This window comes from Anastrepha obliqua, chromosome 1 (genome assembly GCF_027943255.1).
Source record: "Anastrepha obliqua isolate idAnaObli1 chromosome 1, idAnaObli1_1.0, whole genome shotgun sequence".
Lineage (NCBI taxonomy): Eukaryota > Metazoa > Arthropoda > Insecta > Diptera > Tephritidae > Anastrepha > Anastrepha obliqua.
In genome coordinates this window covers 98,882,489-98,899,056 of record NC_072892.1, presented here as the reverse complement: position 1 = coordinate 98,899,056, position 16,568 = coordinate 98,882,489, and the positions used below count along the sequence as shown (strand labels likewise).

Below are 16,568 nucleotides of genomic sequence, written 5' to 3'. Positions count from 1 at the left end.
AGAGCACTCTGAATTAAAAAATGTTTAGAAGTGGTACAAGCTTTTCACAGAAGGTTGAAAAGATGTAAATGACGACGCTCACTCTGGACGCCCTAGCACATCAAGAACCGATGAAAATGTCGAGAAAGTGAAGAAAATTGTTCTGTAGAGAAGTTACTGAGGATGTCGGCATATCGGTTGGCTCATGCCATACAATCTTTTTGGAAATTTTGGGCATGAAGCGTGGAAGTTCGTTTCACAATTGCTGAATTTTTACCAAAACCAAATGACGGCAACGATGATCCAGATTTGCTTAAAAGGGTCATAACTGGTGACGAATCATGGGTATATAGTTATGATATCGAAACCAAAGTCCAATCGTCAAAATGTAAGAGTCCAGGAGAGCCAAAACCAAAAAAAGCACGCCAAGTTCGATCAAATATCAAGGTTTTGCTCACTGTTTTCCTCGATTACCATGGTGTAGTGTATCCTGCTCACTCATATTTGCTTGTGAGAGATTATGTGGCCAAAATCAACACCGTTATAAAGCCTCAGCCGCCGTATTCACCAGATTTGGCCCCCCTGCAACTTTGTTCTGTTGCCAAGATTGAAGAGACCCATGAAATGACGGCGTTTTGTGACGATTGAGAAGATAAAAACCGAATCGCTCAAAGACATACCAAAAAGTGCATATCAGAGCAGCTTCGAGGATTGAAAAACCCTGACACAAGGGTATTATATCTGAGGGGGACTATTTTGGAGGAGATAAAATGGATACTGATGAATAAATAAATATTTTTTGAGAAAAATTAAAATTCACCTTATTTTTGGAACACACCTAGTATTTATTTGAAGTAATAAATTTAGCTGTTTCACATTTCCAAATTGATATTTGATAGGTGGAAGTTACCAAAATTAAGGTATGTTATGTATGTAAATCTCAGCCCTTCTTATGGTAATTCGATTCATGTTCGCCAAGGTTTAGGTTGTCGCTTTCTTGATGAATTATAGACTTCAGGTACTGGTGTCTCTTTGGCGTAGAAGAAAGTAAAAAATCTCGTTAACCAACCAAAATCCTCTAATCGAAAAATCAAACTTCATGGAAACGGGTTCTTCCAAGTCGCTATGATCAGATGCCACTGACGGTCCGTCTTGTTGGAATCATATGACCTTCAAAGCAAACTCATACAATTTCAGTACCATGTTGGGTTACCATGTTATCGTGTTTCCCTTATTATTGTTAAAAGAGTGGGATGAATCACAGATTCAGAGTAAACATTGCACCAAACTATCGCTTTTGGTCAATGGTGTGGAGTCTCATGGAGTGCAGGGTTCTTTGTTTCTTCACATGTCCAGAAAGGTGGAAAGGATAAACAAATTATTCTGCAAAATCAACCCAACAATTTTTCTGGGTTTTGACAGCGAATAGTTCAAAATGGGTTACAGAATTTTCACGTCAACGTTTTGTAACTTTTTGCAACCAAAATATCTGTAGTGTTGGAGCTTTGGTCCTTTAAAAACCATGAGGGTTACTACCTGTTCGACCTAAACAATATCCGTAGTCATCCTGTACCACAAAGCCAAAACAATCGTAGTTAAAGCAGCAAACGCAAGCAAATACGAAAGTAATGCGACAGCGATATTCACAGCAACACTCTGGATTTTCCTATATCGCTCTCACTATGTGACAGCACAGCTTCGGCTTATTTTATAGCTACGCACTCTTTTCCCAATGGTTTTATACTCTTGTTCACATAACGGTTGTATGTAACAGTATAAAGGAATCGAGATAGCTGTAGATATACGAGTATACAAATTCACCAAAATGCTCTGAATGGTGAGAGGTGGCGTTCGTCCCTGTCTGTTCGTCTATCTATCCATGCGATGACTCGATCAAAAATTAATATATTTTAATGAAACTTGGTAAAAATGCATGAAATCGGCCAGTAACCACGTGTAGAGTAATTTTCAATAAGTAAAAAAAAGCTTAGTTCGTTTCAGATCGAACTTAACATACCCGCGCACATTTAATCTTTAATTTGCCCTGGCTGTTAATTTTTGGAATCACACCAACTCGTAGACAATGAGAGTTACAGATTGAAACATCAGAGTAATCACTAAGTACCTTGAAGACTGGTTGGTTGCACTGCTTACCAAGTGAGTACTTAGAAGTCAATTAGCCTTTGGAGACACCATTTTATAGCATTCCTCGAAAATTCCTTAAATCGAAAAGTTATCAGACACCATCCGTATGTTTGACATTTTAAGAGTGTCCCAACTTGAATATTGGGCCTAAGTTATACCATTGAGAACTTAAAATGATAATACAAAACAGAAATATTTTTGCTTTTTTTTCTATTATAATCAGGTAGATAATTTCATGACTCTTATTTTTTGTCGCCGATGTTTAACTATTTAATTTTTGAAAAAAAATGCAGTGCATGGCTCGAAAACGCTCACCGCCAGTGAGTTTTCTGTGAACTTCACGAACAGATCTTTTGCAAAGTAAGTTTCCACAATTTGGAAGCATTGTTCTGGCGTTAAACGATTAATGATGGCTTGGCAAACCTTATAGGACAGAAATGTCAACACAGTTTGCCAATCTCAGCTGTCAAACCAAAGTTATCGATATCGATAATCCTCATGCAGCTAAAAAAACACCGATATAACCAAAATGAGTTGAAAACCTTTAAAAAAATACCAAATTAATATTTTTTCGTAGGAGTTCAAAGCACTTGAAGCATCGCAATCGAATGGTGCGCGCTGTGACAGCGAAGAAGGAACGTATCTGGGATTACGGTGTCATACCATACGAAATTGACGGCAACTTCAGTGGACTGCACAAGGCACTTTTCAAACAGGCAATGCGGCATTGGGAAAACTCCACTTGCATCAAATTCATTGAACGTGATCCAGACATACATCCAAATTATATTGTCTTTACAGTACGCAGTTGTGGGTGAGTTGAATGAACGAGTACATACTTTTATATCGACCATACGTATATAGAGGACAGACACAAAACATCTTATTTACACACATTCATGGACACGCTTTGTGCTCACTAATCTTTCTTCTTCGCTACATGCACACATTTATATTATGAGTACATACATACATACACACTTACAAGTACATACATATATGTAAATAAGCATGCACCTTACCAACCCAAAATTTCATTTCGCTTCTCCACACATTTGCCACAGGTGCTGTTCATTTGTTGGCAAACGCGGCAATGGAGCGCAGGCCATATCAATTGGTCGCAATTGCGACAAATTCGGCATTGTAGTGCATGAACTAGGTCATGTTGTTGGCTTTTGGCACGAGCACACCCGTCCCGACCGCGAGAAGCATGTCGTTATCGAGCACAACAACATTATGAAGGGTCAAGACTACAATTTCAACAAACTGACACCGGAGGAGGTCGACTCGTTGGGACTGCCATATGACTACGACTCCATTATGCATTATGCACGCAATACATTCTCCAAAGGCACCTACCTCGACACCATTCTACCCATTGAAATAAAGGGTAGAAAGCGCCCTGAAATTGGTCAACGTTTACGCTTGAGTGCGGGTGATATTGCGCAGGCGAATTTACTCTACAAGTGTCCTAAGTGTGGCCGTACATTTCAAGAGAATACCGGCATATTTGCCAGCCCTTCATATTACACGGCTGGTGCATTGACTAACGAAACGGAGCAATGTGAATGGCGCATCACAGCTACGCATGGGGAGCGTGTGGTGTTGAAGTTGGAGAATATGGTAGGTAGAATTGACTGGCTTGAATGAGAGTTAATGGGTGTGAGTGAGTGAGTGTGTGAGTGAGTTGCCTTCTCTGAAGACAAGGCATTCCTACATACATATATATTTCAAAAGAAAATAACAAACAAAATCATTTTCATTAGATTTGCTTTCCTCAGCTTGGTGGCAATCATCTTAATGAGAAACTATTACTAATGATGTAATTTTCTGCATAAAATATTTGCTGAACATAATTCTTCTTCATCTTCTTCTTTTTTTTCTTATAGAACATTTTTAAGTCGAATAACTGTCAAACCGATTATTTGGAAATACGAGATGGTTATTACTTCAAATCGCCTTTGATCAAGCGCTTCTGTGGCAAGGTGAATGGAGAGATTTTAAAAACGGAATCGAGTCGTATGCTCTTGACTTATGTTAACACACATCGCATGGACGGCTTTCGCGGATTCAAAGCGGAATACGATGGTAAGCATTTGGAGCTGGTTTCGAAAGCGCGTGTTGGTAAAACTCATTGCTCCTGCAGTCGGGTTCACTTGATTAGAGGCAATAATTTTGATGGTGATTGAAGCAACCGGATTTGACATAGTAACATAAGGGTTTCCGATATTTCAAGTGAAGATTGTACTTTGCTCGAAAATAAACATGCATGAAAATATTATTCGATCTAACATTGTTTCGCAGCAGTAAAACTTCAGCAATTGTAATACCGAGCTTAATTTATGGGTTCACTTGAATAGAGGCACCAACCAAATAAGAAAAAATAATAATAAATATAGGAAATTTTGTTTTTTTAATTTTAATGACAATTAATATTATTATAATATATTAGCATAATAATTAATTTTATTACTTAAAGCTTAATCATTTGTGTTCCCACTTTGTTTATAAATAACTTCGTAAATACGTCGATGAAAAGATTTGCACAAATTTTCCTGATATCCTAATGAATTTTCAGGCCAGGCCGTTTCAATGAGTCGAATTAAGGCATTTTTGTCTTCAAATTTTTTCCATTCTCATAAATTTACGTCTTAGTCGTCCCCATAGATTTTCAATAATATTCAGATGTGGAGAATACGGTGCTACAGTTTTAATCTTTTGGGACGCAATCCAAGTTTTGGCCACACTTGAAGTATGTACACGTGCATTATCCTGTTGAAAGATCCAGTTAGTAGGTCCAAATTTTTTTCGAATCGCGGGAAAAGATGATTCCAACAGAGCTTTATGGACCATCATTTTCAAGTCTACAATTTTCAATTCGAACGCGGCATAGTACGATATTGGTCTCCATACCACAGCACCGCTTTCACGGCTGTGATATCGATTCAAGTGCCATTCCTCCTTTCTTAAGTCATGGAAATAGTAATTCTAATCCAGATTTGTATTTGTAACAGAACTCCGAGCTATGTGGTCCTTTGCAAAATCGAGGCGGCGTTGCTTGCAAAATTTATTCAAAGATTGCTTGTTTTGTAATTTTTTATACTTCAGATGAGGCGCTTTTAGAATAGCCCTTCGAACAGTGGCTTTGTGGCTGCAACCTTTGCCATTTCTTTAATTTTTCTGCGGAAAGTGCGGAATTTGAATCCTAAAGAATTTTCTCCTTTCACGAACTGTTAAACCTTTCTGCTTTCCCATTTTATTGTAAGAAAATTAAGTAGTTTTCGACCAAACACAATGAATGCTCAAAAAAAACGATCCCTTTCCATAAGTTATAAGTTGAGGCATCTTTATTCATCACACCTTCGTAGTTAGACAAGATAGAAATAGAAAGATAACTAAGACGTTCGGGTGGGACCCTAACTTTTATGTCTCCTTCGTCATGCAATTTAATGCAGAGTGTAACCTTAAAATCTATGTAGGCAGTAAAACGCACCCTGTGTGTGTAAAACAAAATAATTATTACATTAAAAAAACTAATTAGAATTCTCGAAAACTGTTTCGCACACATTCCAGCTCTCAGAACTTTTGGCAATTGGCAACAAAAATTGTTATCTAATCAAAGTAAGCGAAAGGAAATAGCCACCCCTATTTATGTTGCTACCTATCCAAACACAAAATAGTCATATGTCTTTTAAGGACTAAGGCGAACGTAACCTGAAATTTCTAAGCATCAAAAACAAGTATATATGTATATATTTTCCCGTGGTTCCTAATATAGGTAGAATATAAGACCTCCACGTGTTTAATGGGGAAGTGATGCGTGTAACACAGTCCTTTCCAAATGACAACTTCCACCCACTGTCCTCGAATTTCTGTTTCGAACTTGGTATCTCCTGTTTTTGCCAACGAGGCTCTGTCGACCGTGTCAAGGCGGTATAACCTTTCCATCGGCAAGACAGAAATTTCTTTGACTTTGCCAGCCTGGGGACATAGCCGGCAGTCCTGGTCCCAGGCTCGGATGCAGAAGACCAAAATAACCTTTTTTTCTTGTTCACTCCACTCGGGAGCATAGGGTCTCGTCAAGACTCAGTATTGCGTTGGTTTCGTTAATCTATTTTGCTAGATTACTGAAACCGATACAGAAACAAATATAGTAAGCTTGTGAATTTTGTTTTAATTTTTTTATTTGCTATATTATTTACATATTTTCTTTAAAATTGTTCTGCATGTAAAACCATGTGATATCACTATTTTTTCACTCCTGTTATAACTTTTTTGGTATGTTGTTTCTCAATCTTTCGTCAGCACTTTGACCTCCTTTACTCCCCTGCTCCATTTTATTTCTTAGCTATTTCCATTTCCAAAATGTACACATTTTGCTTGGTTCAGTCCTTACAGATAAATCAGGGGTTTCGGGATTTGTTTCCTCAAAGTACCTGACGTATACCTATGAAACCAAAATTTGTAAAGTAAAAAGTAAAGTAAAAAATAAAACGTTTTAAGCATAAGTACTAAAAAGTCGATGTGAAAGGCGTAGTTAATATATTTTTAGTGATTTTGACAAGCCTGACGTCAGCTCCCTTCCCAAACAATCAAAAGTAGGAAAAATTTACATGTTTGTGGAATTATGGAAGCACAAATTAATATAAAGCCTCAAATGCAGCTTTTCCGCGATTTTATTCGGATGATTCCATGGCAAGAAAGTGTGTGTGTGTGTATAACTTTTTGTGTTTGGCAATTTCTATTGCTTTCGCCTACTCTTCCTCTTCACAAACAAGTAATTCCCCTTCCTTTTGTTTGTATTCTCTCGGAGCCTGACTTTGATCAAAAAGTTCCTGGAACCACCTGGAACAACCACGTGACGCTCTAAGCCAATTAAGTTGAGTTCTGTTTGTTTTATTAGGTTGCCCCATCTGTGATTAATATTTCTACCAAAATTTTATCGGCATTGCTTCACATTTCCAAAAGTTACGCCGCCTTGAGTGAATCTACCTCTGCACATGTTTTCCATTTTTTGCAGCTTTAAAAGTAGTTTTCATATTTCAACAACTAGTTTGTATTAAATTTTGCATTAAAAAGTGCAATGGTGCAAGATTTTTAGAAATGTTGGAAAACTGTTTCGGTAATGAGAGAGAGAAATCGGCCGCTTACGAGTGGCATGAACGCTTCAGAAGAGATCGAGTTCATCGAGGATGACGAATGTAGTGGCAGGGCATCGACATTGAAAACTGATCAACAGAAAATATCAATAAAGTGAAAGAAAAGCTGATCAATAACCGCAAAGTAACCATTAGAGAGCCGGCAGAAAACTCGTCCTTTCAGGGCATTGTAGTTAATGATTTGAGTCTTCGCCGTGTTGCGACAAAGCTGGTCCCAAAAAACCTGAATGTCGTGCCAAAAAGGGACCTCGCTGATATCGCCAAAGACATGATTTCCAAGGCTAAATCAAGGCTCCGAATGAATCCAGACCAAAAAAACCACATCGTTTTCAGTCAAAAAAATAAAATAAAAATAAAAAATGATCACGGTTTTTGTGGATTACCATCAATATTTTGACTGGATTTAATTATTTTTCTTATCTTTTGTTTGAATGTTCATTATTTTTTTTATAAAAATATAAAATCTTGTCTAAGGAAATTCATATAAAACCAAGTTTCAAGTTTTAGACAAAAATTTAAAAAAAATCCACAATCTTTTTCCAATGTTTTAATTAGAGTTTCTGAAAAGAAAATTGGTGCGTAGTTTTATAGCTTATTGAATTTTTGCTAATTTTGTAAATTTAAAGCTAATTTTCTATATTTTCCCCCCTGACGATGTGTTGCCCATTTTCGCCATACAATAAATGCATGTGAAATTTAATAAAAAATAAAACTGCATCCCAAAACTTTTCTAAAAATTCTAATTAAAATCCGTCGAATTGGGACGCAAAACTTGAAAATTGGATTAATTTGGTTTTTGTTATAGAATGAGCCACACTTTTATTCAAAAATAATGGGTATAAAAAATTAGCAATTAATGACATCTCCGTAGAAAGAAAATTTAAATAAAAAAAATTGGGATCCTTCGAAAAAAATAAATGCTCGTATTTAAACTTCTAGGGCAGCATTCCGTAAGTACAAAAAAGTTCTGAATAATCATGACTTCAGTGTGAAACTAAAAATCCGATTTGTTAAATGTTGCGTGTTTTCTGTATTACTGTATGCTATGGAGATATGAACTTTTCAAACATCTGAAATAAATGAAATATAAGTATTTGAGATGAGGATATATAGAAAACTTCTAAAAATTCCCTAGAAAACTTCTAAAAATACCCTATACGTATAGAGTAACAAATGTTAAGGTACTGCGTTTAGAATTCAATATGATCCCGACTAGAATTACAGTGAGGCATGCCGAAGAATCAGTTAGGCCCGAATTAGGCAGGCCTTACTGAGGCACGTCTCACTAATACCTTACCAGGCCCACGTTAGGCAAGGCAAAGATTGGCATGCCAGAACAATACCAAATTTGGTTGTGGTCGCGAAAATCTGTGGCAGTGTCTCACTTAGGCATAAATTGGAATCCCTAACTGATTTGTAGAAGGGCATCCGGAGTATTACCGAAGTTCGGTTTTTCGAACCTGCGCCTATTGAGGCAGATGTGTGGCGATACCTTTCGGGTCTTGGACCTAGTTTGGCTGCCTTATGAGGCGCAAATTTGGAATGCGGTCTGCCTTATTTGCGCCTAATCACCGCCTTACCAAAATTTCTAGTCGGGATCGTGATGATATGAAGAAAAAAATCTGCTTATTGTGTCACATTATGAGAAACAATAATTTCATGTATTTCAGCTAATCCTGCAAGGAAAAATATTATGTACAGAAAACGTGGCATAGGTAAAAAGGTAAGGAATTGGAAGTATAGGAAAAACAAATACAAAATAAAATTGGATAATCGCCTACGTTCAAAATCGAATTGGCAAATAAAGTAGAAGAAGAAAGTTCAGGTTCAACGTTCATGCATTGTCGTTTTATCGTGTGGTTTATGATCGAACTGCTACTTCAAACTGAATATCAGATTTCCATCTTATTATTTATTTATTAAGTAGTATTATACAACGTTCAATATAAAATTTTGGTTAAAGTCTCCAAGTGAGCACATAGTAAGCGGACTGCACTATATTTGTATGTGGTATGTGAGAATTCTGTCTACTAGATGAGATTTCAGTAGTTTTTTTTTACCAGTGACAAGAATTATAAATTCAAAGTATTACACATTTTTATAAAAAATTAATTCGAAGAAATAACGCAGCTCTTTATTATAATATCAACATTCCCTGCATATACATATAAATATATGTACGTATATATATATATAGGTATACAGTAGGTTCTGTTTTTATGCGGCTTTTTTTTATGCGGTTTTGAAATAGTGCGGTTTTTTTTTAAATTACAAAATGCATGTCGACCTATCGGGAATTGTACATATAAACAAGATTCTAAACCAGCTAAGCAAAAACTCATCACAGATTACATCAGAATTGCTAACCCTACAAGTATGGAACCGCCTGCATAACCATCTAGATCAGACGTGTACATTTCCTAAAGTGACGAAAGTGATTTTACGCCAAATCCTAAACGAACGCGCAACATGTGGGTATTGTCTGATTCCATTTCTGACTTAAATTTATTTTTCGATTCTGACGTTTCTTAAATAAAGATACAATATAATTTTCAAAAATACAATTTTATTTATTTTATTTAATTATTTCAGATTCATGCGCTCTATGGAACGTATCTATAGTTATAATATGAGACTAGTGCTCTTTTTTATGCGATTTTATTACATTATTTCAGATTTATGTGGTTTTAGCATTTGAAACGTATCTATAGTTTTACTATAGAACTAGTCGCTTTTTTTATGCTGTTTTTTTTTATGCTGTTTCTTGCGGAACGTATCTACCGCATAAAAACAGAACCTACTGTATATATAACGGCATAGTTACTACATAATTTCTTATTCAATTCCAGATTATCATTTTCTTACTTAGATTTTCAAAGACTATGCCTTCATGTGCCGCTTTTTAAAATTCTCCTTCTGCTATTTCCATAAATCCAGTTCACATTTATATTACTACTTCATCCTGATTACTTGCCCTTCCGCTCAGCCCTCCTTTTCAAGCTCACTTCATTGCGAGTCCACCGTGCAACAATTCCACTTTGTCACGAGTCATCACGATATATTCACATCCATGTATAAATACATGCTTTCATACTTGACTAAAGACATGTTTTCCTTTCTTGCACTTGCAGTCATCTGTGGCGGTGAGATGTCTGTCGACGATTCTGAGGGTCGTTTAGAGTCGCCCAACTATCCGTTGGATTACCTGCCAAGCAAGGAGTGCGTGTGGAAAATCACCGTGCCGAGAGGCTACCAAGTGGCGCTCAAATTTCAATCGTTCGAAGTGGAGAATCACGATAGTTGTGTATACGATTATGTCGAGGTGCGAGACGGTGCTACAGAGGATGCGCAATTGATTGGCGTCTTTTGCGGCTACAAACCTCCACCAAACATGAAGTGAGTACACCCATCTAAATATACTCATATAAGTAGCTTACAAACAACTGATGTAGTAGTTGGTAGACAAAAAACAAAGTTTTGTCTGCTGTTCGATTAGTTGAGCGATCCTTTAGTTGGTCGCCTGAGTGCTGCTGGTACGTGCTGATGGCAAGTGTGCCGATGCGCCCGAAAGCAAAATTGAAAGTGAAACTTTTCGGCACTACGCTTTACTCGTTTTCTTGATTTCTTTTTACGTTGTTGCTTTCTGTACTCTGTAGGTCAAGTGGCAATGCTATGTACGTGAAATTCTTGTCGGACTCATCCGTACAGAAAGCCGGCTTCTCAGCCATTTTCATGAAGGAGGTAGACGAGTGCGAGACACAAAATCATGGCTGTGAGCATGACTGCATCAATACGCTGGGTGGATACGAGTGTAGCTGTCATATCGGCTACGAATTGCATAGCGATAAAAAGCATTGTGAAGGTATATGCATATGTATGTGTGTGTAGACTTGACGTATATATGTATGTGGGAAACCTCTTCCACATACACACATTTCGGTCGTTACACCACCTATAACTACCACCACTTTGCTTAATACGGCGTTATATACCATTACAACTCTTTACTATCTTATTCAACTTAGATGCTTGCGGTGGCGTCATCGAATACCCCAACGGTACCATAAGTTCCCCATCATTCCCAGATGCTTATCCGGTGTTGAAGGAATGCATTTGGGAAATTATTGCACCACCAAAACACAAGATATCACTCAACTTCACTCACTTCGATCTGGAGGGCAACACACAACAACAAACGGATTGCGGTTATGATTCGGTTACTATATACTCCAAATTGAGTGAGAATCGTTTGAAGCGCATTGGTACATACTGCGGTACCACCATACCACCCACCGCCACCTCGGAGGGCAATGCGCTACGCGTTGAATTTCATTCTGATAAGACTATACAAGGCACTGGTTTCGCAGCGGTATTCTTTACGGATATCGATGAGTGTTCGACCAATAATGGTGGTTGCCAGCATGAATGCCGCAACACTATCGGCTCGTACATGTGTTTCTGCCACAATGGCTATTCGCTACATGAGAATGGACATGATTGCAAGGAGGGGGAATGTAAACATGAAATATCGGCACCTTTTGGCACCATCTACAGTCCAAACTTCCCGGACCTCTATCCGCCGAATGCTGATTGTGTATGGCACTTTTCAACCACGCCAGGCCACCGCATCAAGTTGATATTTAATGATTTTAATGTGGAGTCGCATCAGGTGAGTGAATTAAGAACTAATTGGTTCAACAATGTTTATTATTTAATTTTTTTTTTTTTTTTTGATACTTCAGTTAGAGGCATCGATATAATATATAATTTTAGTTTGAGTAGCTTCAATCATATTCTCGAAATAATCAGTTCATGAATTACAATTCTTTAAAGCTTCGAACAATCGGAAAATTTATAATTTTTATACTAGAACTAAAATTATTTTATTTTAAAAGACGATATAGTTTTAAGATAAATAGATGGAAAGAAGTTAGAGAAAAACTCTAATTTCCCAACAACAAACCCATTAGAGAGGACTAATTTTTGTCTGTCGCCAAAATAATGCAAGAAGAAAAACAAATTACACAAAAGCAGAAAAAAATGCTATGCGTGAATTTGACAGAATCGTGAATTTGACTAGGTTTGACCTTCAGCTATGATGAAAAACAAAATTGTGAGAGTAACTTCAGCTGCCACGTCACGTATTCACACACTCGTCAAATCAGTCTTTGCTTAGAAGTTATCTATCGAGTAACCTGAGTAGAGACCTGCGTTGATTTTTTCGTATATACCCAGCACAATCTCAGTTTTTTCTTAAACAAATCGCTGTTATGACCCCGGAGCCGTCAGCCTAGCACCTAATTCTTTCAAATTCATTGAGCGTCGGTTAATGGTCTGATCTTGGCCACTTGGCGAATCTTGGCGAAATTAAAAGAATCAGTTGATTGTCTGACGCCACCGGGATCATGACAGCGGTTTGCTTACGAAAACACGGAAATTTTCGCTCATGTTACTTTGCTGCGTGAATACGTGTGAAACGAGTGATACAAAGATACTCTCTCATTTTCGTTTTTTACCGTGTGCCTAATCAACTTTTGGTAGTTAGTGGTAAGTATTAACATTGGCCCCTCCTTGATTTCTAACTCTGAACTGATGACGTCAAACTCCGCAGAGGCTTGCATGCTTTGCATTTGTATTTATAAGGTTTTCAACCATCTTTTCAAAATTTTCATCAGGCTGATGCGTGAGCAATTGCTCATTCTTCGATAGAGAAACCTCAGTTTCACATATGCCTGCTACAGACAATTTTCAGCAGAGTTGATGCAGTGACTACCTCGTTCTGCCAAAAATTCTTAGCAATTTAGATATATGTAAGTTTACAATATTTTCGCTTTATTTATATGTCAAAAACAAAATACATGGTTCAAAAATAAACTTGTGTACAGCACCGTATATAAGTCGTTATATACATTTTTTACAAACACAACGTGACATATGATTGCGCATCAATATTTTGACCATATTTAAGTATTGTTCTTTTTTTCTTGAATTTTCATTAAAGTAAAAAATAAAAAGGAATAAAAAAAGTATAACATATTGTCTAACAAAATTTATATAAAAACACTTTACACAAAAATTAGAAAAATTGCCCAAACTTTTCATCCGAATTCTAAGTTTTTTAATTAGAATTTCTAGAAAAAAATTTAACTTGCAGTTTATAGCTTATTAAATTTAGTGTAGCAAAGTGCAAGTTGGAAGTAGGTTAAAAAGTCAGTCGTTCATATTATGATTTTTTCTTTGACGGTGTTGCTCATTTTTTTTCATATAACTGAAGCACAACGATGATAAATAGAGGGAAAAAAGTTTTCAATGCACGAGGAGGTATAGAAATTGGCTGAAGGCATAAAAAATTTCTTTCGGGGCAGACATACAAATAATGGAAGATCAATTTGAATACTTAGATCGAAAGACATAGCAACTAAGTTGAAAAATAACTTACATACATAAAAGATATCCCAAAAGTGACGGCTAGTTGTCAGTAGTGAATAACTCCTAGCGGTACCTATTTTGTGTCATTGAAACTTTCAAAATTATTAAACATTTTTTATAAAAATGGTCGATCTTTAAAAACAACATGTCGCAAAATTCGTTCATTTCTTGTGGAAATAATCGACCGAATAAGTCGACAGTTCAAAGATTGATTAAAAATTTCAAGAATTTGGTTCTGTCAAAGATAGATACTGGACTTGAAGATCAAAAGCTGGACGTTCTGTTGATGCAGCTGCTGTAGCGCAAAGTGTTGCTGTACAACCTTCAACATCGATAACTCGACGTTCTCAACAATTAGGCATTCATGATTCAACTGTTTATTGTGGATGTAGTGGATGTTTCGTTGGTTCAAAAAATCGATTTATTTTTTTTTTGCTTATTAATTTCTACAGCATCTCAGGAATATTATCCTAAATTTTCAAGTCGATCCGAATAATAAATTCGGAGATATAGCCTTTGGAATGTGTGCGCTTCAAACGCGTTTTTCTCGGAACTGTGTTTTCAAAGTCGGTTGTCAAATGTTCTCGAAAACTACTCAACCGATCTTGATGAAATTTTACACAGGTGTTCGAAACACAATTTACTCGTGTTTGAATGAAGGATTTTGTTTTTTTTTTTTTTTCAATTACAACTATTTAAAAAAAAAAAATGTCAAGCAAATTTGACCGAAATTTTCATTTTTTTGCAAAAATGTCTGCCAAAATTAAAATTCTTACTTTTTTTCTTTCCTTCGTTCAAGCACGAGTTTATGGTCTTAAGGGGGTAGTATGGTTAATTCGGTGTAAAACAAGCATATTTTTTGAAATTTTTTTTGTCGACACAGTTGATTTATTCAAAATTTTAAAATTACTTCATTATAAAGTCATATTTAAAGAATATTGTGTGAAATTTTCATTGATTTTTATGAAGAAATGAGTTGGTGGCAGCGAATCTTCGCGGACGTCTCATAAAAAAGTTTTATTGCGGTGTCCCTCAGAACTCATTACTGGATCAACTAAAATCAAAAAACCAAATTGATTTCATCAGCTAATAAAGTTTCGCAGGTAACAACGTCGAATTTTTTTTTTTTTTTTGTTTTTTTTTTTTTAATTTTTTAAAGCGCTTTGAAGTCAAAACACCGATTTTTCATAAAAAAAACTTGAAAACTTTGTTGTTTTAAAATATGACAAAATTAAAAAAAAAAAAACTCGACGTCATTACCTCGTGAATAAAGTAAAGCACTTATTTTTCTTTTTTCATTTTTGATGAGCCTGTCAGGAGTTATGCTGACAACGCGGACGCACCTTTTTTCGAGGGGTCACCGGAAATGACGTCACAATGGAAGAGTTTAAATTTTTTTTTTTTTTGAAAATTTCAGAAATTATTCTTTAAATATGTATCTATAAGTCAGAAAAAAGTTTGAATTAAATAAATAATTTTTTACATAGAAAAAAAAATATTGAAAATTGGCCTTTTTTTACCCGACGAAACCCATGTAACCCCTTAGATATTAGTGTGGGAAAAAAGAAATCCATTATTTTCGCGGTAGATGGATATGGTGATCGATATTTCGTATCAAACAATTTAACACTAACCGTACCGGGGTATCACGTATACCTATTCTTACCGCAACCGGTCATTTGACCGGTTATGAAATAATTGTTTTTTCAAAACAAATTTTTAATTTTTTCTAATACATAAATCAAACTCAAAAAAAGGCAAATTGCTAAATTTGATAATACATATATGAATTTATATAAAGTTAAATTAATCACGGAAATATAGTCAGTTCATATTTTTAAACTCAATTTTGTAAACGGTAATTTGACCGGGCGCGGTACGGTTAGTGTTAAAGTTTATGCTCCTTGTCAAGATGACATTTCACACTTAAAAAAATTATTTTCCTGTTTTTTTGTTTGCTCCATTCAGTTGTGAGTTACAGGGTGTAAAAAGTGGAAGTCAACAAAGAGGAAATTCGTACATATTACAGTTTTTCTTTGATAAAGGCGAAAAAGCATGCCACATCGCTAAAATTGTCAATGGTGTTTATGGTACCGATACTGTAAAAGCTAATTACGTGGAATTTTGTTTTCGTCGAATCCGTTCAGGCATTTTAACTTCAAAAATGCACCTCGCACAGGCAGGCCTGCCGCCGAAAATGTCGATAAAATCACATAAATAATCGAAATTGACCGGCATGTTAGCAGTCGTAGCATTACCTATGGGATAAGGATCGACCATAAACAAGTTTTAGCCATTTGCGCAAAATAAAAAATAAAACTAATGGATTTATTTCTCTCCAAACTAATATTATTGTTAAGAGCAATGTTTTGAATAAAACTAGTGGAGCTTGGAAGAATATAAATTTTCACATGTCTTATTTTAACACAACATCTAGGCGCGCCTTTTGAAAACCCCTTTACAAAAGTAACTATGTATTTTTTTTTTTAATAAATTTTTGTGAAACATGCACTAATTAAGGCCAAAATTTTTCTCAGCAGATAATTGTAATAGCAAAAAATTATAATATGCAAAACCTTTCAATCATTTCCAGTATTTTTAGGTATTGGCAGCCGCGGTAGCCGAGTGTAGTGCATACGTGGGCGGCATACCGGTAGAAGGTCTTAGTTTTGATTCAAATGAAACACAAAGAAGATCGAAGAAGCTTTCTCTATTACCGGTCGCTTCTAAGCGGGTTGTTGCCTATTTGTATTTTTTTTTAGAGTTTTTTTTTATAAATCTGGTTGTATCTGTAAGGCTTAGCCATTTATAACACATCAACCCACAATAAAATAAAAAATTAAAGTCTAGTTCACT

The 16,568-nt window shown here is 35.9% G+C and overlaps 1 protein-coding gene across 2 annotated transcripts in view; it reads left to right on the top strand.

The window, feature by feature from the left end:
- Positions 1–16,568, top strand: part of LOC129253167 (uncharacterized) — a 159,157-nt gene that overhangs the window by 141,375 nt on the left and 1,214 nt on the right. For both annotated transcript variants that reach the window (XM_054891437.1, XM_054891436.1), the window contains exons 6-11: positions 2,702–2,938; positions 3,189–3,747; positions 4,014–4,212; positions 10,415–10,679; positions 10,940–11,145; positions 11,309–11,952. In XM_054891437.1, coding sequence (XP_054747412.1) covers positions 2,702–2,938; positions 3,189–3,747; positions 4,014–4,212; positions 10,415–10,679; positions 10,940–11,145; positions 11,309–11,952 — 2,110 coding nt within the window. The remainder of the gene's footprint in view (positions 1–2,701; positions 2,939–3,188; positions 3,748–4,013; positions 4,213–10,414; positions 10,680–10,939; positions 11,146–11,308; positions 11,953–16,568) is intronic.